The following is a 25,930-nucleotide window of genomic DNA, read 5'->3' as shown; positions in this document are numbered from 1 at the left end:
GGACAAACGCATATAAAACCTCATTCTCATGTACTTTCCAGCATGTGACGTTTGATATTGAAAGGGAAATCTAAATATAGCAGGCCCTACATTTATAATTACTCAACTTGATTAAAAACAAATAAGTAAGTCTTAGTGAATACACCTTTGGCTCCTTTGTATACAATACATAGGAGTTGACGAGTTTATTACACATTTTGGTAAGTCCTCGGCCATGTGCAGCCAAGCATGCGTCGGGGGCCAAGGGCATTGGAAACAGCAATGCTTTACATAGGCATTGACTCGGGTCTCTCTCAAACAGAACTGTGTTCTCACAGGGTTTTTTTTTTTTTACTGTTTGGCGTCCAAACATGTTTTTTTTTCAAACTTAGAGCTCGAAGAGCCTTCGGCTCAGCTCTTATGACGATCAGACAGTAAGTCATCTGTGACACTAAAATGAATCAATAGTGACTGTAGCCTTAATTCTAGAGTTAAACTTAGACTGTAGCCTTACTTCTAGAGTCAAACGTAGACTGTAGCCTTACTTCTAGAGTTAAACTTAGACTGTAGCCTTAATTCTAGAGTTACACGTAGACTGTAGCCTTACATCTAGAGTTAGACTTAGACTGTAGCCTTACTTCTAGAGTTAAACTTAGACTGTAGCCTTACGTTTAGGTTAAACTTAGACTGTAGCCTTACTTCTAGAGTTAAACGTAGACTGTAGCCTTACTTCTAGAGTTAAACGTAGACTGTAGCCTTACTTCTAGAGTTAACCGTAGACTTTAGCCTTACTTCTAGAGTTAAACGTAGACTGTAGCCTTACTTCTAGAGTTAAACTTAGACTGTAGCCTTACTTCTAGAGTTAAACGTAGACTGTAGCCTTACTTCTAGAGTTAAACTTAGACTGTAGCCTTACTTCTAGAGTTAAACTTAGACCTTAGCCTTACTTCTAGACTTCGTCCTTACTTCTAGACTGTAGTCTTACTTCTAGAGTTTAACTTAGACTGTAGCCTTACTTCTAGAGTTTAACTTAGACTGTAGCCTTACTTCTAGACTTCGTCCTTACTTCTAGACTTAGACTATTATGTTTTTTGCATAAAGTCTACCACAAGTTTTTGTTTTACCAGTTGGCCCAAAGCAGTCTTTTCCTAATTGGTGCTATGACATAATCATGGGGTCTAAATATTGGTATGATAGTTGAGTTCCAAGTTGGCTGATCTAGAAACAATATTTCAAATAACTTGTCAGCTAGCACTAATCAGAAAATTTTAAAATATTACTCATCTATTATAGCAAGATTTTTTTTAAAGTAAAAAGTAAAAAAGTTCCACTTTCAGACCTTGCAAGTCACCAAGATTTGAACCCTAGGACCCAAGGTTTGGAAGGCAAGCGCTTAACCATTCATTCACCGCGGCCCCAAGCATTTTTCAAATTTACAAAATGTAGGAATGTCTCGTCAGTGAGCCCATTGTCCTATTGCGTGGTGGTGGGTAGGGGGGGGGGGTTTCACACAGTAATTTATTATTTGCACTTTGATTCTTTATATATATAGTCAATGATAGAAAAATGCAGTAAAAGAGTAGAAAGAACGCGAAACCAAGAAAGAAATGTGGTGGCGATGTAATGGTATAGGGCAGGGGTTCTCAGCCTGAGGGTCGCGACCCCTTTGCGGGGGGGGGGGGGTCGATTGACGATTAGCCAGGGGTCGCCTAAGACCACCGAAAATATGGATTGTTTTTGTCTAGTTTTCTATTGCTGTGTGTGTGTGTGCGGGGGGGGGGCGAGGCAAAGTGAGGAATTGTAAAAAGGGTTCGCCGAGGTTAAAAGGTTGAGAACCGCTGGTATAGGGAAATGATTAGATGAAGATTTGGAAACGACTTTACAATAAAGAGACAAACTGTTGCCGAGAGTTATGCAAAATAAAAAAAGTTAAAAAAAAACAAATACTTATAGTAAGGAAAGAACCGCCTAATTGTTGCCATTTCTCTCAGAGCTGAAAGAAGAATTATTTCCATTTTTTCTATACAGAACAAAATTAATTAATAATGAGTAATTAATTAACTAATCAGTTAATTTTTGTATTGATTCCTGTGTTGTCATCGACAATGAAAAATGATGTAACGTTTCAACTTGATCCGAGAATGGTAAGGGGCAGAAAACAAGCGCGCCAAAGAATCTTGACAGACGGACGAAGTGAGATTATATAAACTTTCTAAAAAAGCTTAGAAATGTGATACTACAGTGCTAAAATGTGCTTAAAAAATTATGATTCATTAAAATATGTCGCTTAACAATATTTCCGGTTTTTTTTTAGTTACCAGATACATCAACAATCTTTGTTATTTATGGATTTTCCCTCCTTGTATGAGATATCCCTAACTGAAAGAGAAATAGTAGTTTTTTTTATTCAGTACTGAAGAGATTACATTGGCCAACAACACATAATACACTAACGTAAGTTTACGGTTTACACAACAGTTCACTTTAAAATTGTTCATAAACTGTCCAAACTTATTGATCACTGAGTTGTTTATTGTTAGAGGCCTACGAAGTTATTGGGATTCAATACAAATATATTATATTGATGTTCTTAATGTGGTAAATATCGTTTTAAATAACGCTTAAATTCCGAGAACAGGTTTGGAATCGCGCCCAGTCAGCACATGATCTAGATTATAAAGCTAGTGCTTTCTGTTGATATTATGTCATTGATAATGATAGAATGGCGGCCCGAACACTTATCATAATGATGCATTATGGGCCGGCATCCAGAGATGACACATAAAACAACTGACTGCAATTCGATGGGGGGCCCCTCGGGAGTGTAGCGGGAACTCGAGGCGTGACATTTAGGGGGAGCGGAAAGAGGAGGGAAGTATTCATTGCTAGTGCGATTCGTCTATGTTTGGGCCGCCTGTATGAGTGTGGCTTGTGCGTTAGTGTTTGGGTGTCAAGCGGTGAGGGTCAGGGTGCGCAAACAGAAGGAAAGGTGATCAGAGACTAAATTAGAACAGTGCTGGAATTTTCGGGGCGGTCGGGCGCACTTCGCCACCGTTGATGCGCTCTGTCCAGCATCCAGCAATAACTTGATCATTTGCAGATTCAACCATGCCCTTCCCCTATCTAGCCCATCTCTACAATTCCTAGATCATATATTGTGTGCTTGTGTTTGTGTTTGCGCAAATCATGTCATAACGCCAAACACAAACATTGAGCTGAGGGTGAGGTCGGGGATGCAGTGCAAAAAAAAAAGGCGGTGAGTAGATTCGGAACATATTGGATGGTTCGGAGTTAATGTATTTTTTTGTAGGCTTGGGAGTAAGGGAAGTGGGGGTGGGCTACAGATGACCCGTGGTGACTTAATCAGGCTGTACATTGGACAGGGAGATAAAGTTCACACGAGAAGATAACTCCCTCACCACTGGGAATGACAAATGGGGAAAAACATCCGAATATTTAACTTGTCAATAACAAATGAGCAGATAATCAACAGAGGCGTTGGCTCCAGTGTTATGTTGGAGACACTTGATCTTCGAGGTTTGTCCTTTTTCTGGCGCAAAATCTTTTGTCTCTTTTGCCTGCTCTTTCTTTTCTACCTTATTTCTTTTGCTCCTTCTTCTCTATTTCTTGATCTCTCTTTCTCTTTTTTTTTCTTGATTTCTTTCTCTCTTTTTTTTTATTTCTCTTTCTTTTTTTTCTTTATATCTCTATCTTAGTTTTTCTTGATCTCTGTTTCTCTTGATATATCGTTCTCTCTTTTTCTTGATCTCTCTTTTTCTTGATCTCTCTTTTTCTTGATCTCTCTTTTTCTTGATCTCTCTTTTTCTTGATTTCTCTTTCTCTCTCTTTCTTGATTTCTTTTTTTTTTCTAACTTGCCAGCCTATGCTCATCATCAAGCGAAAACACCTTGATGGAAGCGTTTGAGGAGCCTTAACTCTTTCTCTCCATAATTATTTACCACATTCTGGTGGAATCAACGCTGGTATCGTCAGCTAGGAGAGAAAGAGTTAAATGCCTTCGATAGAGCACCCAGGTCTCAGAGCCATACAAAATGAACAAATAATATAAGGCTTGTCGTCGAGTCCGAGGATTAGGGAGCAAAAAAATTAACAAATAAGCACAAATTAAAAGGGTGGAACTTAAGTGTTTTTTTTTATATTATACATAAAGTTTTAAACCAAATAATAAACAGAAATTAATTCTCTGATATATTTAAGTGCATCCTCTCTGTCTTATTGGAAAGTATAGTATAGCAATTGGCCCATAAAAGAGGCAAAAAAAAAAAGAGGCCTAAGGCCCAAGGAAACCTATGTTGATAAAGCTAAAAAAAAATGCACATTGTTGTCCGGGAATATTGTTGATTATCCCAGCTTTAAGTGTTGGACATAAAAACATCAGATCGATGGGCCTTCAGGCTGATCTATCAGCTGGTGAACGATCCGAGGAAATTATTGACTATTGATAGTTTTGGATCTTTGACCTTATAATGAACATGAAAGACTGATATATTGTTTTTGGCCACTCGCTGGTGCTCCTATATATATATATCTACGACTACTTCTATGTGTGTATGTGTCCTAGAACTGTTGGACTTTACTAGTAAATAAAAACACTGACCTTCAAAACTCCGAAGGCCGTGCATTTCGTTTGAGATGAAAGCCCATGTGGGTTGTATGTCTAGGGCACGATGCTTTTTTAAGCTTTCTCGGGACGAAAATCTCCACAATAGACTGCTACGCGTTTGTCACTGAGCCATTGAAGTACTTATAAAAATAAAAGGTTTATAGTCTATTGTTAGTTAAAAATTTTTTAGCGAACGACCTTATTTTCTACACTAGGCTTATCGCCCCACATTTACATCCATATATATCTATACATTTCTTTCCCTTTTTCTCTATAAACCAAAATTAATTATTAACCACTATTAAATTAACTATTTGATAATTTAGTTTTGGATTGATTCATGTTTTGTTAGAAACTATGAATAACGATACAAAGTTTCAACTTGGGAAGTGGGAAAAATAACGTATTCACAATGTGTAACAAACAGAACGAATTAGTATAAAATTGTAATAAATAAAGAAAGGATGCGTTCAGTCCAATGTTTTGTTTGATACTCTAGATTTTTGTTGTTTGTCTTTTCTCTGTCTTTTACTTTCTTCTTCTCTTACTTTCTCTCACTCAATATTTAAAAAAAAGTAAGTTTCTACATTCAGTTTGCCGAAATTCCGTATCACAAATTAGGAAACTCGAAGAAGGAAAACAAAGGCAATGGAACCCCAAGATGACCTGCTCACCACAGTCGGAAAATGAAAAGTTAAACTGAAGACCATATCACAATTTCCTCTGGGCTCACAAAAGCATTCCTACAGGGAACAGTACCAGGAAATAAGAGGAGGCAGACAGAGAAAGCGATGTGAAGACAACATTACAGAATGAACAGCCTGAGACGTTAGACAGAGAGAAGACGGTCGACGGATCACGTGTGGTGCCCCAACGGCCCAACAGACTAAGGGATAGGTGAAGGTGAAAGTTCAGTTTCTGTCTTTTACTGAAGCACGCCTTGACTGGGTCAGTGTCACACAGCTCAGCCTTTTAACTAAGTTGAACTATAATACTGCTGCCAACTGCATTACTTTATCGGTGACTAAAATACATTTTCCTTTTGATATTTGAAAAAAAAATGAGTTTACAGTTGTTGGCTGGACATCTTAAAAGAATGGACTGACCTCTTGATATCTTGATCAGAACAGCAGCTCCCTGAGAAAAAGGGGAGAGATTTGGTTATGAAAACTGGCACAACAACCCCACTTCGAAAGTCAAGGGCAGATAATAATGAAATACAAACCATCAGCTATCAACTTCTTCCCTCCCCACACACACAATAAGCGTTTACAGGGCGTCAATGTTGCTGACTCGTTGTATTGTTTATCCACCTGACATTATTATTATTATTGTCAGCAACGAACGAGTAGTCATTCTCTGGCGCTGCCAGGGTCGAGTTTCGTTAAAGAGAAACCAAATTCATCGTAGTCCCATTTAACAGTTTTCACTGAGGAATTTTCTGGTGATGTTCCAGGTCTGCAGAAGTGCTACCCTCTGACAGGCAACGAGTCTTTTTAGGAATGTTAAAGGCATTGAAGGTATCATTGAGATCAGTTGTCATTATCCCCTCAGTATATATAACAATGGGGTACATTGTTATTTTAGATTACTTCCATAAACGCTTTATCTCCAAGCCAAGGTTACCATATTTCCTTTGTTTTTCCATTTTCATTATTATTGTCAGGATTTTACCATCACAAAAGAGATACAAGACACCGATAGCAAAGACAAACAGACACAAACACTCTTTTGTTCCCCTGGCAATCAAATCATTAAATAAGAACAATCTGGTATAAACTTTGTCACATGTAAATTATGAGTGAGTCTGGTATGAATGTACACTTTGGTTTCTTATAGTTATAATGTTTTTTGTTTGGTGTAATGCACAAATTGTAAGACAAATTTCCTTACGGATAATAAAGATTATTATTATTATTATTTTTATTATTATTATATCCACAAGTATCCAATGAAATGATAGTATAAATTGTAAGCCTGGTCTAATAGATGTTAAACATAATTTGGTCATTGTGACCTCTGAACGAATTCATTCACTTTGGTCAAGTTTTTGAACGAAATGATGTATTCTGCAGTTAGAGCCCTTGGCGTAATAGTTTTTATTATCCTGTTTAAATCTATAAAATCAAACGAGACATACTTATTTACTGATCCTCTTTCCTTTTTTTTTTTTTTTTTAAAGGAAACCTCAGAATTTGCGCTATTCAGTTTTAGCTTTATCATCATAGGAATCCTTGGGCCTCTTTTCTTTGCCTCTTTTTTGGGCTTTATGTGCCTCTTTTATGGGCCATCTTGCCTCTTTTGTGGGCTTTTTTTTTTTTAATATGTTTTTATTTGTAAGTTATCATAATTTACAAGTATTAAATCATAAACAATTGAAAAGTGATTAACCTAAAAATATAATAACAGTCATAGAAATATTATTTAATATCAAAGATCCTCTTTACAGTAAAGTTATTTTATTGATGTCAAAGCTGAAAATACTACAAAATTTGAAGGATTCGAGAATAAGAATAAAAAATTGTTAATGTTATATTAGGTGAAGGATTGTTATAAGGGGAAACAACTTGTTAAAATGTTTACTACAAAGGTTAGCTATTAAATGTATAATACGATTTAAGTTTTTATTGTCGAGATACCTTATTAAAATGACATGGTATCTGATAGGATGTTTCTTTAAGTCCATTTACCGTATCAGTCTATAATAAGCTGTCTATATAAGATTTCTTTCTGTCTAGGTAGCCCTTATTAATCTGATGTGGTATCTGATTCTAGGCTTCTTTCTATCTAGGTAGTATGGATTGATCCGATGCGATATCTGATGCTATGTTTCTCTATGTCTAGGTAGACAAACATATGTAATGTTGTATTTGATGTTTTATTTTTTTTTTTAAAGGAAACCTCAGAATTTTCGCTATTCAATTTTAGCTTTATCATCATAGGAATCCTTGGGCCTTAGGCCTCTTTTCTTCGCCTCTTTTTTGGGCCATCTCTGATCTTGCCTCTTTCGTGGGCTTTTTTTTTATTTGTAAGTTCTAATAATTCACAAGTATTAAATCATAAACAATAGACCTCATTCACCAATCGTAAATAAACAACATTTAGTCACGTGATCTTATTGATAAAACAACGGAAAAAAACTGTCACGTGACAACCATCATGAATTAAACATGAGATCGTAATTTATATAGAAGAGATAGAGCACCACGTGGCTAAATGTTGTTTGTTTACGATTGGTGAATGAGGTCCATTGAAAAGTAATTGACCTAAAAATATAATAATAGTAATAGAAATATTATTTAATATCAAAGACATACTACTATTTGATGTTTTAAGTTTCTCTAAGTCTAACAGATCCGCCATGGAATTTAACTAGTGACATTGCATATATTGTTCTAAAAACGTATGTATTTCAAGTACACACAAAATGCATTATTTCTGATTAAAAAGGAAAATAAAACATTTACATGAGTAAAGTTCCCGATTAAGACCTTGCGATCAATGGGCAGATAATGTAAATATCACTTATTTCTGTGTTCAACAGTTGACGAGTTGCCTGCACAACAACCAACAGAATTTTTTTTTTCGCCAGCTAATGCCAGATACCCATTTAAAAAAATCATAAAACCCCGGAAATTCAAAATCCCAGTCTTCACCGGGATTTGATATCGAGATCCATTGGCTCGGAATCCAAGCGCTTTACCACTCATCCACCATGCCCCTTAATTAGATTATATTTATTACCTTTAATTGTGCCTTAGTCTATTGGATCGTTGGGGCACTATGCAGGATTTGTCAAACGTCTTTCTCCATTTCTCTCTGTTTTTTTTTGCCTCTGTCAATGACAGTTCCGTCCATTCTTTTATGTTGTCTTCCCATTAACTGTGCCTTAGTCTGTTGGACCATTGGGGCACTATGCAGGATTTGTCAAACGTCTTTCTCCATTTCTCTCTGTTTTTTTTTGCCTCTGTCAATGACAGTTCCGTCCATTCTTTTATGTTGTCTTCCCATTAACTGTGCCTTAGTCTGTTGGACCATTGGGGCACTATGCAGGATTCTTACAAGGAACAGTACCAGAACCAGATGTTATTTGCTAATTGTTTAATTCTTTGTTTCAGTTTGTGGCCCACCCTCAGTGCCAGGCCCAGATTGGAGAGATGTGGTACAGCGGCGTCCCCTTCCTGAGATACCTGAACAGGTTCGCCTACCTAATGCTAGCCATACCCATCGGCATCGTCGTGTGTCCAGCCATGTCGTTCATCTATTTAGTCTCACCATGGGCGAAGGTCAGTTTGTAGAGTTCTAGTAGTTTTGGTTCCAGCATTACCCACTGGACCTGCGTATTGTTTTTTTTTTTTTTGTAATGTGGAAAAGATCCGTTTAAATCAGCCAGGAAAACCAAAATCAGGGTCTATTTAAATGCCTTAGACTGGTTGTCAGGGATCCTGACATTCTAATACAGTGCTTCTCAACCTGTGGGTCGCGACCCCCTGTGGGGGTCGATTGAGGATTTGCCAAGGGTCGCCTAAGACCATCGAAATTTGGATTGTTTTTTTGTCTATTCTTCTATTGCTGTGTGTGTGGGGGGGGGCGGGTCGCGGTAGAGTGGGGAATTGTAAAAAGGGGTCGCTGAGCTTAAAAGGTTGAGAACCCCTGTTCTAATAGTTATAAAGTTATGAATGAATGCTTGACTGACTTTGATCGACACCCATCGTTAGAGAAGGCCTCAACACTGACCTGCAAGGGGACACGACAATTCGTTCACTGACATTTCGTTCACCGACAAATCGTTCACTACTTTTCGTTCACGCGACTATTCGTTCACCAGACATTTCGTTCACCCGACAATTCGTTCACGCGACTTATCGCTCACGGACAATTCGCTCACAGACAACTTGTTCACCGACAACTTGTTCACCGACAGTTGGTTCACGACAAATCGTTCACTAGACTAATAGTTCACTAACAATTCGTTCACAGACAAATTGTTCACAGACAAATCGTTCACTGGATATTTCCGAAAACAAAAAATTGCTACAGATCGGGCCTGATCCGAAATTCTTTGTCATTTTTTGTTTGTTTGTTAATATTTTGTTAACGCGGACAGTATGTGATACAAAATTATACTGAAAAGAAAAAAGAGATCTTACAAGCAAGCTAAAACATTTAAATGGGACCTCACTTTATTACAGGTAACATTTTTACTTTCAACATGTAGGCCTTCTTTTACACTCATGTCCATCATGTAGTCTTGTTCGACCTACCCATATTTGCTTATCTTCTTAATAGCGGTCCAGATGTTAATTAACATATCCGTTTTATTGATATCTTATAAACAAAAACAAATCTTATCTTATATAATAATGACGTTTCTTCAAAAAAAGAAGATGATTACGTCCTACGCGTCATGCATTCTGCCAAGTCACTGGTTTTCCTGGCTAGCTCAGACACACTAGTATTTTTTCCACAATCTTTTCAGTGTTTTTACGAGAGATAATTTAGATTTTTAACAATGGTACTAGATTTGGTACAATATATGGTTTCACTGTTCAACTCTGAACGTCACATACTAGATACAGATCTAAGGTTAATACTTATCAATTAAGACATCTAGTGCTATTAGAGCATGGAATGGGTTGCCTGAGCTAGCCAGGAAAACCAGTGACTTGGCTGAATTTAAGTCATTGGTTAATATGCATGACTAAATGCATGACGCGTAGGACGTAATCATCTTCTTTTTTGAAGTAACGTCTGTATTATATAAGATAAGATAAGAAGAAAAAAAAACTAATTACATATACAACACTAAGAAATATTTTGGTTCCCTATCAAAAAATGATAATTTATCGCAATACAACAAAATAAAATTGTTTCAATAAATTAGTTATTGAGGTCCAAGCAATCAAATTAGTCTACCAATGGGTGCATGGTCACATATAGAAACAAGTTAACTAAAATTAAAATAAAATAAAACTTCTTTTAAACTTGATGGAAAGTACTATACTAGTGTCTAGTACATATTTTCAATGTTAACAGATTGAACATGTGTATAGGCAATGTACAATAAAGTTTTATTACTTCCAGAGGAGCCAGTCTGACTAGCACTCAATAGGTGTTAATTAGAGTATCCAGATGAATGGGTAGATTCCAGGTAGATGAAAAAAATGAGGGGGGTGTAAAGGTATATTAAAGGTGAAAGTTAAAATGTTACCTATAGTAAAGTGAGGGCCCATTTACATTTTTCAGCTAGCTTGTAAGATCTCTTTTTTTTTCTTTTAAGTATAATTTTTATCACATACTGTCCTCATTAACAAAATATCAACAACAACAATGAAATTAAATAAACTCAGATTTGACCTGATCTCTAGAAATTTTTAGTTTTTGGAAATAATAGCTACAAAAGTTTTAATGTAAATAAATTAAACACGCGACGAGAATATATAATATTAACAATATGTTACTATCCAGTGAACGATTTGTCGCGTGAACGATTTGTCGTGAACCAACTGTCGGTGAACAAGTTGTCGGTGAACAAGTTATCTGTGAGCGAATAGTCCGTGAGCGATATGTCGCGTGAACGAATTGTCGGGTGAACGAAATGTCTGGTGAACGAATAGTCGCGTGAATGAAAAGTCGTGAACGATTTGTCGGTGAACGAAATGTCAGTGAACGAATTGTCGTGGAACCGACCTGCAACGTCACAACCTGTGGGCAGTTTAGACCAATAGCTCGTTGCCACGTCACAGGTCTGTACCACGTGGCAAGCAGCTATTGGTCTTAATTGCACATCAAAAATATTTAATCCGATGGATATTTTACAGTGTAATGAAATGATGACATATGCATTTTTGGTAATTTGAAGCAATATCAGCGTCAATAGGGAAAAACTCCACAGCTTACTAACTCCTACCATCACACACGTCCACACTCACAACGTGGGCCCAATGCCAGTACGTCGACTTAATGATACATCGCTGTTTGTTGCTAGCCCATGGCTTATAACACTGGCAATGTCTTCGATTCTGGAGATTAAAGATGAGTACACTGTCTCACATGGCTACACACATTTTGTTGCGATCTGCGTGTTTGTCCATATCTGGTGCAGTCAAATCCTTTTTCTTTTCGTCTCTGCACCTGTATTGTACGAGAACTTCACTCTGCGTCTCAAATGTATGTCCCGAGGCCTTCTTGATAGCTCTACGAATGTCTCTTTCAGAGCTGTCTGCTGCTAGCTACTTTCCTCTTTGCCAGCGAGGGCAAAATGGCTCCTGCGTTGATCTTTATTGCGATTACGGGAGGGGCAACATGGCTAGCTCCACAGAAAAATAATGTCCTCTTGCTATATTAACAAAGAAGAACAACAATAGCAAACGAGACAAAGTAATAATCAAGAAAACACTAAGGTATATTTCTCCTACTGTATAATATTGTAGGACATCTGGTGATATTTTGTAGATCGACTAAATAGTATCTACATGTCTAATGGACAGAGGCAGATTGAGTACACTGGGAGAGCATTGTGTAGTTCAACATGGTTGGTTTCTATCAGGCATAAATCTATAATTACATATACTTCCAGAACACTTTCTTTAAATTGATTTTGTTGATAATAAATTATGAACCTAATGCCGCCTGATTCAGGTCTGCTTGAATAAAGGGTATAGTCTTTTATTTCATAACTATTTTAATGTATTTAGTTTTGCTTTACACCTAAGCCTTGGTATCACACGTGCCTCTAGTGCAGCGGTTCTCAACCTTTTAAGCTCGGCGACCCCTTTTTACAACCCCCCCCTTCTTCCGCGACCCCCACCCACCCACACTTACACAGCAATAGAAGAATTGACAAAAAAAAACAATCTATTTATCGACGTTCTTAGGCGACCCCTGGAAAATCGTCAATCGACCCACAAGGGGGTCGCGACCCACAGGTTGAGAACCCCTGCTCTAGTGCAATGACGTATTCTGCAGTTAGAGCCCTTGGCGTAACATTTTTTATTTATTCTGTTTATATCTCAAGCAATTACACAAGACATACTTGTTAACAGTGGCGTAGCTGGGGGGGGGAGAATTTGAAAATTCACACCGGGCCCCCCACTTAGGTGTTCTTTACATTAAAAATTAAATATTACGCAAAATGCATGGGCCCCTAAACGATGGAAAACTCCTATCAAGCAATGCTTGTTAACGGATCCTCGTTTTGCCTGAGAAGTTGTGACCAAAATCATTTCCAAAGATCCTTGGTTCATATTATTAATTGATTAACATCAAGACAAATTTCCTCCTGGAAACCAAAGATACCCACTAGAAAATACGAACGTAGGGATTCGAGAATAAGAATTAAAATTGTTAATGTTATATTAGGTAAAGGATTGTTATAAGGGGAACAATTTGTTAAAATGTTTACTACTAAGGTAAGCAATAAGTATAATAAGATTTAAGTTTTTATTGTCGAGATACCGTATTAAAATGATATAGTATTTGATAGGATATTTCTTTATGTACATTTACTGTATTGGTCTATAATAAGCTATCTATTTCTTTCTGTCTAGGTAGCCCTTATTAAACTAATGTGGTATCTGATGCTAGGCTTCTTTCTCTCTAGCTAGCACGAATTAATCTGATGAGATAAATGATGCTAGGTTTATTTCTGTCTAGGTAGTCCAAATTAATCTAATGTGTTTTCTGATGCTGGATTTCTTTTTGTCTAGGTAGCCCGCATTGTGAATACGCCCTTGATGAAGTTCCTGTCCTACACCTGTTCCTACCTGACGTTCCTGCTCCTGATAATCTCGGCCAAACTGTACCTGCGCCATCACATGGACACCTTCACGTGTGAAAAGCCGGATACTGTGGCCTATGTAGTGGTCACTCTTGTCTTCTTATGGATCATGGGTCAGTTGTTGGTATCCTAACATATCATGTGACATGGTGGAGGAGGAGACAAATAATTTTACTTGTGTGCTGGAATACACAATACAAATTTAAACTTTTAAAGCCGAATTGGGAAAAAAAATAGATATAGAGATCTATAGGTACTTAGGGACAGTGGCGTAGCAAGGTACCCGTGGGCCCGGGTTCAAGAATATGTTGATGGGCCCCTACCCCCCCCCCCCCAATGACAAATATTTTGCGTGACAAAGAAATCCAGTAGTTTGTGTGTGTCGGTACATATACTAAAAACATTTCAATGCAAATTCATGAGCGCAGCTGACAGAATCATTTAAGACCATGTTTATGTACTGTATAGCACAGTGAACATAATGCACAGGGGGCTGCTTTTGTTGAAACAATAACTGAAGGCTATTGTACTGTCCACTCATATTGGAAAACCATCATAGCCTTGGCATTGTAAGTAATTTCAAGAAAGATGGTGATATTTTATTAATTTAGGGTATTTGTTCAGCCAATCCTGCAGACTTCCGGTTCTGACAAATATGAAAACCTACTCTCACATTGTAATCTCTTTGGGTATTGCGTCATCGGAGCTCACAAAACAATGTCAGAAAACAATGTTAATTTTATCAACTTTTAATGTTCTTTGAGTATAGTTCCATGTGTAAACCATGACAGAGAAAAAAGTGGCACAGATTGGATCTCCTTTAGGTGTTTTACTGAAAATTCCATTGCCCAACAGTTTTGAATCTGTGGGTCGAGGTTAAAGGCTTATGTTTTTTGTTTTCTTTATGTTTATGTACTGCTAAGACATTGTCGTTGTTACTCGTGTCGCCTAAACTCTTTGCGATGACCACTAAATGAAAAGTAGGCCTAGTCACAACTTAACATTCACTATGCGATTCATTACTTTCAGCCAGTAATTATCAACTTCTTCAATGTGTTCTTTGTTTGCATCATCCACCGTTCTCAGTCTTTCATATTGTCTGTATGTTTGGCAAGCTTGTTGCTGAAGTTACGTCATTAGTAGGCCTATCTTTTTTGTTCTACGATTCGGTCGGAAAACAAGCAAAATTGGTGCTGTGTCAGGGTATAAACCCGAGACCATCCGAACAATTTTCCGATACACATACCAGTTGTCAAGGGAAAGACACTATTCCAACCGTAATTCCACCATAAATGTAATTATCGCTCTATCTTAAAAAGTTTTGTTCTAAACCTCCTCCCAATTCAGTAACGATAAAGTAGCTTAAAAGCCAACATCTTTAACGTTTCAATTTCTTCTTCTTCTTCGTTCTCATTGTTATGTTAAAGTGTTCAGATGACTAGACCAATACATGAGATGAACTGCGCAGTGGTTTCTAAATCAGGGAGCTCTCCATATAGTTTTCTTTCTATTGGGGTGTTTTGGGGCCAATGTCTTATACGGGCCTCTTGGTAAAGAGAGCAGTTTTGGAGGACGTGGTCGGCATTCTCTGGTGATACTCCACTTGGGCAGATTTCACTGGTTCCAATTTTGAGCTTCCGGTACATGTGTTGTCGCATTCTGTTGTGTCCGGTCCTGAGTCGAAAGATTAGACGTTGGTCTGGTCGGTATAGCTTATAGTAAGCGTCATATTTCTTGTGATTTGGATGAGAGCTCGTCCATTTCTCATTTATTTTATTTACAATTAATTTCTTCATTTCTTCCGGATAGAGTGCAGAGTTTACTTGTGAGTTAGTTTTCCCACTCTTGGCGAGTGTGTCAGCCTTCTCATTTCCTTCTAGTTGTATATGAGTAACAATAAGTAACAGAATAGGATGTTTCTTTTTTTTTTTTTAAATCTAGATTTCTGATAAAAGAAACATATATATTAAAAAAAAGAGATGCTTATTTAAAACAGAAAAGCAGAAAAAAAAAGGTAACACTGTCAACGGTTTTATTAACATAGAGGAAGAAACAAAAGAAAGAATGGGAGTGTGAGACACAAACGTCACCACCAACGCTCGTCCCCACATTACTATAAACTTGATGAAAGCAGTTTCGTACACTGACTCTAGGTGAAAACAAGGATTAATGTTTTGAAGTTAATTAATGTAATGGTTTGATACGACGTTCTGGATATTTTGAGGAAACTTTTAATTTTTTTTGTAAAAAAAGTGTAGGTAGGCCACAATTGGTCAGTAGTCTCTGGGGAACAGGCGATATGAAAGAAACCCCTATGCCCATGCAGTGTCGTAGATATAGAGAGTTGAAAAGCCCTTAAGCTACTGGAGCTATGGAGCCCTGTCACGGATGAATGTGTGTATGTATGTATAATCTATTTTTACATTCTGCGCGAATGACCGGAAGTGTGTTGTTGTCAGAGAGTTGTCAGACAGAGTCCAGCTTGTGTGATGTGCAGTAAAGATTATATAATAGGAAAGCTGCGACAGGCCCCATAAAAGTCCAGATATTGTATGTAACTATTAAATATTTCTTGAAAGCCCTAAGCTAGAGCTTAAGTTGCATATAGGTAAATCTGGCTCTGGCACCATATTTGTTACACCATCGGATGTGGGCTCCTAAATGGTCGTGGTTCATTGAGCCCCCTCGCGCCATGAAGGCTACGCCACTGCTTAGGGACGTCTTTAAAAAATCATGAAATCCAAATCCGAGTCTTTACCGATATTCGTACCTAAGACCAGTCACTTTCTCGCTCAGCCACTACGCCATCATATTCAGGTATTTTAAATCTTAAGGTTGTCCTGTGTCATATTTGTGAAGAAATTTCCCTTATTTTGTTATATTTTAATGTTCATATTTTTTCTAAGGGGGAGACCCTGTGTTGCTGCATAGTCTTGCATTCTGGTATATTAGCTCTCTTTTGATGGTACAGCCATACGATGACACAATGAAACCTCCCTTGCTATTTAGTTTACCGAGTTCTCCCTAATGCAAATGGAAAATAGTTACATGGATCCTGTTATTGTTGAGCTTGAAAATAGAGTGTATTTATATATGCTTATAAGACAAAGAAAATAGAAGAAAGCCATGAATCTCGGTGATAATGTCAACCGAGTGAATAATATCTTATTCTACTTGACTTGTTATGCTTCTAAGAAAGTGTATGTTTCAATATCTTAGTTTAAGTCACTGATTAGCATTCATGACTAGATCGATGAATGAAATGCGCAGGGCGTAGGATGTTATTAGATCTATATTCTCTTTTGAAGTAACGTCTGTAATTTATAAGATGTCAAAGTTTTGTTTCAAACCTTACCAGGTCTTATTTTTGAAGAGTGCAAACAGATTTATTCCTCTGGCGCCAAAGATTATTTTGCCTCGTTCTGGAATATGATGGACAGTATAATGTTGAGTTTACTCCTGGCATCTTTTGTCCTGGAGTTGATCACCCCGATGCGGCTTTACAAGGTATGAGGTCACAGTGTGATAGTAACATGATTCATAAAGTATCTTGTCACTATATGATATTGTTTACCTAATTAAAACTCTCATCAATATCCTGAACCGTTTAGGGTGTTTTTAGCTATGTGATCATTGACTTGTGTTATTAAATAACTTAAACTGGATGGCTGAGTTTAATTCTATAATTAAAATGCACAACTAGATTATATATCTAGGTACAATGTTATTATCTTCTGTTTTGAAGAACCATCTCATATTTATAAGATAAGAGAACAAGTAATCTTAAAAACAAAAAACAAACCCTGAAAATATGGATTAAAAAATATAAAGTAATTTTTTTTATATATTTGGAAAAAGGACATTAGTTTTTTTTTTTTTCAATATCTAAATACTCATTAAATACTGGTCCCTTATAAAGTGTTATATGTCTTGAAACTATATCTTTATATATATCTACATTGTGATGCTAGCTTTGGGTGGTGAATACATTATTTCTAAACAAAGATTTAGTGACTCAGCATCCAAGTGAAGCTGAGAATGTGAGAACTATTGAAAAAATAATGGAAGTCTTTTTCAGAAAGTGAATCATTTATTCATCCAAATTGAAAATTGATCTATACACACACACACAATTCCAATTTATAGTGTACAGTACAATCCACAGAATTGACTTTAATTACAAACCTAGAACTTGTGGAAATTAAAAAAAAACAACATATCTGCTTTATTTATATACTTTCTAACCAAAACCAATCTAGGAAGTCACTGAAATCTCCAATTACAATTACTTTTTAATTTTAATTACTTCTCCTGTCTTCTTAGTCAAAGTAGAATAGTCTGATATGAAATACACAGCCAAAGCATTTTACTTACAATGCTCCACAACCTTCACATGGTGCATCAGGCAACTTCTACATTAACCTTTCCCTTAGTCGGTTGGACCTTTGGGCACCACACAAGATTTGCCAACTATCTTTCTCCATTCCTCTCTTGAATAGAATAGAACCTCTTTCAATGGCAAGCTCGTCCATTCTTTTATGTTGTCTTCCCTTTACTTTCTCTGCCTCTTCTTCTTTTTCCTGGTACTGTTCCCTAAAGGAAGGTCTTCCTGTGCCCCAAAGACCTTGTAATATGGCCATAGAGTTTTACTTTGTTATATATATATATATATATATATATATATGTGTGTGTATATTACACATATTTTTACTTGCTATGCATTTCTTTTTTAGCTCAAAAAATTTTTTTGTTTTTCTTCAGCTTGAGTGGCAAGACAATGAGCCTGTCACCACCACAGTTTCTCTCTTACTCCAGCAGACTCACCGCTATCGAGACACCAATGCAAGCACACTGGCATTTTTCTTTCATGCGCCATCCCCATCTCCGCAATTGGCCAGTGTGGAGTCACCCATTTGTCACCAGGCAAAAAGATCAGCAGCCATGAACAACTTCTGCCAAGACTTTAATGGACGAGTTCAGGGTAGGCTCCTAGCAAAAGTACAGTAAGAGTTACCTACTAGTCCTGGTGTCATTACTAGTTCTAATGTTGTATGTTCTAATGTTTACTTATTGTAATAATCTTGTACAGAATACTCAGAAAACACTCTTTCCAAGGCTTTATTGAACAAGAATGACCAAACAGTTCATACCAATACAGTACACACATGTTTACTTATTGTATTAATCTTGTACAGAATACTCAGAAAACACTCTTTCCAAGGCTTTATTGAACAAGAATGACCAAACAGTTCATACCAATACAGTACACACATGTTTACTTATTGTATTAATCTTGTACAGAATACTCAGAAAACACTCTTTCCAAGGCTTTATTGAACAAGAATGACCAAACAGTTCATACCAACACAGTAGACACATGCTTAGAAACAGACTCTAAGTCAGCTTGGCAGTTCATAACAAACAACATAGAACATAAATAATAATAATAACAATCTTTATTATCCATAAGAAAATTTGTCGTACAATTTGTGCATTACACCAAAACAAAAAACACCATTATAACTATAGAAAACCAATATATACATTCAAACCAGACTTACTCATTTACATGCCATAATTTTATATAAGATAGTTTCTATTTAATAATTTGATTGCCAGGGGAACAAAAGAGTTTTTGTGTCTATCAGTGTCTTGTATTTCTTTTGTGATGGTGAAATCACAAATTCCTGACCCAAATTCAAGACTCAAAGGGTGATTTTTACTAATATCTTTAGAAGTTCAACTTTTTGTTTCAGTAATTTGGGATCCTGTGTGGGTTCCTGATCCCGAACTTCTCTCAGATGTCTTGTTTAGCCTTGGCATGATCTTCAGTGTCAGCCGATTCTCATTTATCATGCCAGCTAATGAAGCTCTGGGAACAATGCTTGTCTCATTCAGGTATGTAATTACAACTTTACGACCATTGTGAGTATAAATCATGTTCCATGTATCATCCTTTAACAGGACTACAAAATCAAGAAAGTATCTATTAATGTCTGATTGCTATTCTATTAAGTAATAATGCAAATTAGTTTTTTTATTATAAAATTTGTTTTGTTTAGCAAAAAAAAAGAAATATTTTTTGTCACCAGACGAACTTTAGTGGATATTGCTAAAATCATGGGCATGTTTATCCTTGTTCTGATGGCCTTCACTTGCGGCATGGCAGCCTTATACTCACCTAGTAGATGCCAGAATGACTTCTTTAGTAGGTAAGTCAGTTAAGTTGAATGATTATTATTACATATAAATGTAACAACAGCGAGGTTAAATATGTTTTCTTCAAGTTCATGGAAATAAGTTAGTGCTCATTTTTTTTTTAAATGCTTCCATTTAGAAATTCAGGATTTTTAGGTTGCCCCTGAGTCCACCTAATTCTTCGGGGCATCTGACTTTTAGTTGGAGAAAGTAATAGCGGTTGGTCATTGTGCTGGCCACATGACACCCTGTTCAAAGAAACAGTCTATAGATCGCACTGTCTGAAACGGGAACTCTATTTTTTTTACTTTAAAGGCCATTGACAACATACTCATTTGACTTTCTTATTAGATATGATATATTAATGTTAGTCCTTTAGTTCTGAGCTGAGATCTTCAGCATTGCTTTAAGAAGATTTTTAAGTTATTAAATGATAGCAACTGAATCATTGAGTTAATCTCAGTTAAATGATGTGGTAGAGAAAGGTTATGGATTATGTTTTCCCAAACCTCTCCTTAAAAGAAATAGTAAGGGCTAGTACTTTGCAAACTGATACCTGAAAGTTTTACCTTTCAAGTTGAGAATCAAATTTTGTAAATGTTGGTCATGTTTGTGCATATATTACATATGTGAATGTTGTACATATTTGTATCTATATATTGCTATTGTTATAGGTGTAATGCTGAGGTGGATGGTTTTTGTTAAACTGAATTTCCATTATTTTTTACCTATAAATTTATCTTAAATTGTACTAAAAAAAAATAAAGTTCAATCTGGTGCTATCACTTTTGTAGAGATGTTTGTTAAAATGTTCTTTTGGAGGGATGGCATGGGGCAGAGTATGAACCCAGGCCATTGAGATGACCCAACAACAGTCTAGCATGACCAGGCAGCCATTCTTGAGAGAGTATCTGATAGAAGTTCTCTCTGCTCAGGCTTTTTAAGCACTCACCAAACACAAGTTAACTGGACTTAAATATTGAATTAAGAATTCCTGGTCTATATTGGGATTTCACCCAGCCTCCCATGGTTAGGTAGCCAAGTGGTTTTTGCAACTCAGCTACACATGAGGCATAGCACTTGACAGCATTATGTAGAAGGGGTCATGACAAGGTAAGCTTCAAACAGTGAAATAGCCCATGATGATCTTTTGCCCTCAAAGAAAAATTAGCCAAAGGAAAAATGACTTTCTCCTCTTGCACCCCAAGCAGGCATCATCATGTATGTGGGCTCCAAAAACTTCTCCAGATTACAGCCACTAGAAGTGCTTGATGAGATGAACCACAGTGATTCTAATGACAGCCAACAATATAAACAAGAACATCTTGTATTCCAGTATAGCAGTAATTCCCAAATGTTTGACCTCTGTGTACCCCTTTTAAAATTTTTGTAATGCTGAATCAGTATAGTGAATGAGTTGCAATGCTTACCCCCTCCAAAGTCTTCCCTTACCCCTATGGGTATGCGTAACCCACTTTGAGAAACACTGCAGTATATGATACTGATGAAAAACAAGATCCTACAAAAGGAAAAAGTGAAACAAGTAATACTTTATCTAAACTTATTAGTAAAATTATTACTTTTCCTTTTGTCTTTATGGATGAAAAAAAACATTTCTTTTAAACTTTCTCTTTTATAGCACAAATTTCATGCTGTATTGTTGAAACATTATTATTATTATAGCTTTTATATAGCGCTACTTTCATGCTTATAGCATGCTCAGAGCGCTTTTGGTCCAACCTCATTTGTGGACCGGTGGGGGGGAGGGGGTATCTAGGAGTTGGTTTTCCGTGCTGCCTTTAGGCGCTCAGTAAACACAACTCTGCCCGAGTCGGGTGTCGAGCCTCGAGCCCCCTTCTAGGTAGCCAAGCCAAGCCAAGTTCAAGCGCACTTGACCTCTTGACCATGCTTCCCACTCGCTCTGTCTAATCTTGTCTGTAGGCTTAAAGGGGAAGAAGTATACGGGAGATAGTTTCTATGCTTCCTTAAGGCACTTAGAAAACACAACTCGGCTTGAGCTGGGATTCACACTTGAGCCCAGTTGATAGGTAGCCCATCAGCCGCACCTCCCACAGCCTTTTATGCCCTGTTATGAGACAACACTGTGTTTCTTCACATAGGCTTGTTGTCATCACCTTTTTGTCATTTATTGTAAGTCACAATAAAAGTAATACAGCTTAATATATTGTCCTTATTTTTTTTTTCAGCTTCACTGATACATTGTCCACTTTAACATGGAGTGTGTTTGGCCTGGGAAACATTGATGCCCCTAGAATGAAGGACGACTCTGCAGAACACGAGCATCCTGTCTCTACATTGACAAACAATCCACAGAGGTGAATTCTAGTTCTGTACTGCTCTGGGCTGTACTTCTTTAGTTCTGTACTGCTCTGGGCTGTACTTGTTTAGTTCTGTACTGCTCTGGGCTGTACTTGTTTAGTTCTGTACTGCTCTAGGCTGTACTTCTTTAGTTCTGTACTGCTCTGGGCTGTACTTGTTTAGTTCTGTACTGCTCTAGGCTGTACTTCTTTAGTTCTGTACTGCTCTGGGCTGTACTTGTTTAGTTCTGTACTGCTCTAGGCTGTACTTCTTTAGTTCTGTACTGCTCTGGGCTGTACTTGTTTAGTTCTGTACTGCTCTGGGCTGTACTTCTTTAGTTCTGTACTGCTCTAGGCTGTACTTCTTTAGTTCTGTACTGCTCTGGGCTGTACTTCTTTAGTTCTGTACTGCTCTGGGCTGTACTTCTTTAGTTCTGTATTGCTCTGGGCTGTACTTTTTTAGTTCTGTACTGCTCTAGTTTTGTGCTGCGGGGTTACAGTGGCTGATTGATAAAGCCTTTGGCTTCCAAACACAGAGATCCTGGGTTTAAATCTTGGTGAAGAAGACTGTTTTTCTTTTAATTTCAAAATTTTTAGGACACCTGAGTCCTATTCTAATGGATACCTGATTTTAGTTTGGGAAAAGTAAAGGCATTTGTACATCATGCTGGTCATATGACACCACATCGTCTATAGAAACAGAATATTATATCAAACTTGCATATCTAAATCTATCAATATAAGAGTTGATAAATTTATTATATTAATATGATTGATGAAAATGTTGAAAAAAATTTTTTTAATGTTTTATTTTAGGTCTCATAGTACTGCCACAGTGGGCATCTACTTATATGGTCTCTTCATTTTCTGTACAAATGTGGTGCTTCTGAATCTTCTGATTGCTGTCATGTCTAACACATTCCAGGAAGTTCAGGTGTGTATGTGTATTTAGATACTAACACATCCGAAGCTCAGGTGTTCTCAAATACTTTTCAGGAAGTTCTGGTATTCTAGTAGCCCAGTTCCGGGTCGGCCACTGTCCAATTGGTGCTTACCTCGGATGGTGGAAGGAGAACTACGACACACGGTGTCGCCATTGCATGGAGGACGATGAAACAATAGACCACATTCTTTATGAATGCAGAGTTCTGCACGAAGGACGATTGGGACAAGGTATAGATAGAGAGAATACTGGTGCATGGCCGACACAGAGGCTGTCCTTGTACGGGGACAAGGCAACCTTAAGACTCACTGCTCGCTTCCTCTCACGTGCTCTAAGGGAGTAATTCTCAGCATGTTTTTCATTGTCAATGGGGTTTCTGACTCGGTATTCTAGCACCCTCACGTGTTTTTCCTTGAACTAAACTTACCATACAAAACATGAGAACTAATCGTTTACGACAGAAAGGTCTGACTAAATGCTGTAAGCTCAATTAGAATTTAAATGCACAGAAAGTGTGCGATGTGTAACTAAGAGGCTAAGCATTTTAGGTTCCTATCTACGAGGCTTAGATTCAAATCTTGACTTGAGGTGAGTTGTGTTTGCTAATTCACCAATCGTAAACAAACAACATTTTGCCACATGGTTCTCTATATCTTGTATACAAATTATGCAATCCATAAAGGCTGTCATGTGATACCTCAAACAGCCCAAGAGAGTTGACAACACTCATTGTGATAATCCACCAGATGATATCAAAAATTAAATATCAATATTACACTACAGTGGATCCCTGGACACATTGGCATCATGGGAAATGAAAAGGCAGATAAGCTATCAAAGGCAGGTTCATCTATGGAACAACCAGAGAGACCTGTTAACTACCTCATCCTAAGGTCAATGTTAGTCAACAATCACAAAGAGGAGTGGCTCAACCAATGGGCATCAGGAAACACAGGCAGAGCCATGTACAGAGAAATGACTACGCCTAACAAACTGGACAGTATTAACTTCCTCCCCCGCAAAGAACAATCTACAATCTTCCAACTAAGAACAGGACACACACCACTATTTAAATTACCACCTGAACAAAATAAACTCCACACAACTCCCCCTTTGCAGACACTGCGCCCACCCTTATGAAACCTTAAACCATATCCTCTTTGAATGCCCCTCCCTAATCCACCTTAGGCAGACCCTACTTCCACTACAGCCCAACATGACCAGCACCCTGTACGGCAGTGCTGAACAACTGAAGAAAACAGCACACTTTTGTTTCCTTGGCACAGTCTGCAAAAGAGCTCACAGCTCAGCAGCAATAAAGCTGGCTAGAAGAAGAAGAAGAAGAAGAATACCTAATTTTCATTATTTTATAAAATATTATAACGTGGCTAAATGTTGTTTGTTTATGATTGGTGGATGAGGTCCATTGATTAAAGGCAGCATGGACATCTTCTCCCAGATACCATCTCATAAACAGGTCCATGAAAGAGAATGGACCATAGAGCACTGAGCGTGCTATAACAAGTTATCCAATACAAAAGTAAGAAAAAAAAACAAAGTAAATACATGTATTTTTTTGATGACACATATTTGAAAGATTTACCATACAGCCTGTAAAGTTGACCTAAAATTTTAAACTCTTTATTGTTAGAAATAAATAATATGGAAACATGTTTTCTTTATTTTCATTATAAAAAACTAACACAAAAAAACAACAGCATAGATCTAGAGTTGATATGTGCTTTTATATTTGTTTAAATTTTAAAGCCAAATTTTCTGTGATTTTTTCTAGCTATGTAGAATGTATGTGCTTTTCTATCTAAACCTTAAAACACTCAAATTTATTCATGAATTTTTTTATTTTTTTTTTGAACTACTTATAACTACTTGAGTTTTAGTTTTATTAATAAATGTAACAAATTTCTGTAGTATCTGTAACATGCTACAGAAATATTATTGGTATCACATACAGAGACTGCATCATGAACCAAAAGATTAGAGATACGATTATTTTAGCAATCGGACCCTAAGATGACATGCTATCTACTGTCAAAAAGGGCAAACTAAAACTCTATGGCCATATAATAATGTCTTCAGGGCCCACAAAGACCTTCCCTCAGGTCACAGTACCAGGAAAAAGAAAAAGAGGCAGACGGAGAAAGCGATGGGAAGACAACCTAAAAGAATGGATGGGCTTGCCATTGAAAGAGGCTCTAGCCAAGGCAAAAGATAGAAAGGAATGGAGAAAGATGGTCAACACATCTTGTGTGGTGCCCCAATGGTCCAACAGACTAAGCGACAACAGTGACTTGGCGGAGTTTAGGTCATTGGTTAATACGCATGACTAAATGCATGAGACGCAGGATGTAATCATCTTCTTTTTTGAAGTAACGTCTGGCACAAGATAAGATAAGATAATGGTGAAGGTGAAGAAATTTCTATTTATATCAAGAGTTGTTTTCAGTAAGGGGAGAGGACACTGTGCACTGAAACTTAAATACAATAAGATACAGACCTAACACTTATATCCTGCAATGAACTCACGACAGAGACCAGTTCCAGACAGTCCAATCACAGTCTTTCAGCACATTCCTTTTACAGGTTGGAAATGATTGCATCAGTTTATTTTTACAGGATGAAAGAGATATTGAATGGAAGTTTGCCCGCACGGAGCTGTGGTTGACATTTGTTGAGCCCGGAAACCCCGTGCCCCCGCCTTTCAACATCATCCCAAGCCCACGGTTTATCTGGAAGTGCATCATGTGGATGCTGAGGAGGTCAAAGTTCAGGCACCTCTTATCACACGAGGGCAAGAAAGTTCGCTATGTCACCGTCCAGGTAAGAGAGAGAGTTATGGTTCTTTATTTTATATTTTATGAAAACAAAATTATAATTACAAATTAACCTGATATTTTTTAAAAATATTTTTTAGTTTGGACATTTGTAAAAAAATGCTATAATACTTATTGAAATGTCATAAACTCTTAATAAAGTTATAGATAAGAAATGTCATATATATAGATGGCACCTGTGTATTATTGGTTCTATGTCTTTAGTGCATATTTAATTTTATGATTTGGATCTTTATC

At 37.1% G+C, this 25,930-nt stretch overlaps 1 protein-coding gene across 4 annotated transcripts in view; it reads left to right on the top strand.

Annotated features, from left to right (window-relative positions):
* LOC106055879 (short transient receptor potential channel 7-like) overlaps positions 1–25,930 on the top strand; it is a 141,328-nt gene that overhangs the window by 105,335 nt on the left and 10,063 nt on the right. For all 4 annotated transcript variants that reach the window (XR_008774432.1, XM_056008497.1, XM_056008498.1 and 1 more), the window contains exons 8-16: positions 8,722–8,889; positions 13,312–13,495; positions 16,741–16,889; positions 18,144–18,363; positions 19,139–19,280; positions 19,475–19,594; positions 21,788–21,916; positions 22,715–22,832; positions 25,476–25,679. Coding sequence is in view for 3 of the 4 variants with exons in the window: in XM_056008497.1 (XP_055864472.1) it covers positions 8,722–8,889; positions 13,312–13,495; positions 16,741–16,889; positions 18,144–18,363; positions 19,139–19,280; positions 19,475–19,594; positions 21,788–21,916; positions 22,715–22,832; positions 25,476–25,679 (1,434 nt within the window). In the remaining variant the exon portion in view is untranslated. The remainder of the gene's footprint in view (positions 1–8,721; positions 8,890–13,311; positions 13,496–16,740; positions 16,890–18,143; positions 18,364–19,138; positions 19,281–19,474; positions 19,595–21,787; positions 21,917–22,714; positions 22,833–25,475; positions 25,680–25,930) is intronic.

This window comes from Biomphalaria glabrata, chromosome 13 (assembly GCF_947242115.1).
Source record: "Biomphalaria glabrata chromosome 13, xgBioGlab47.1, whole genome shotgun sequence".
Taxonomy (NCBI): Eukaryota; Metazoa; Mollusca; class Gastropoda; family Planorbidae; genus Biomphalaria; species Biomphalaria glabrata.
The sequence above is the reverse complement of the archived record's forward strand: the minus strand, read 5'-3'. Positions and strand labels throughout refer to the sequence as shown.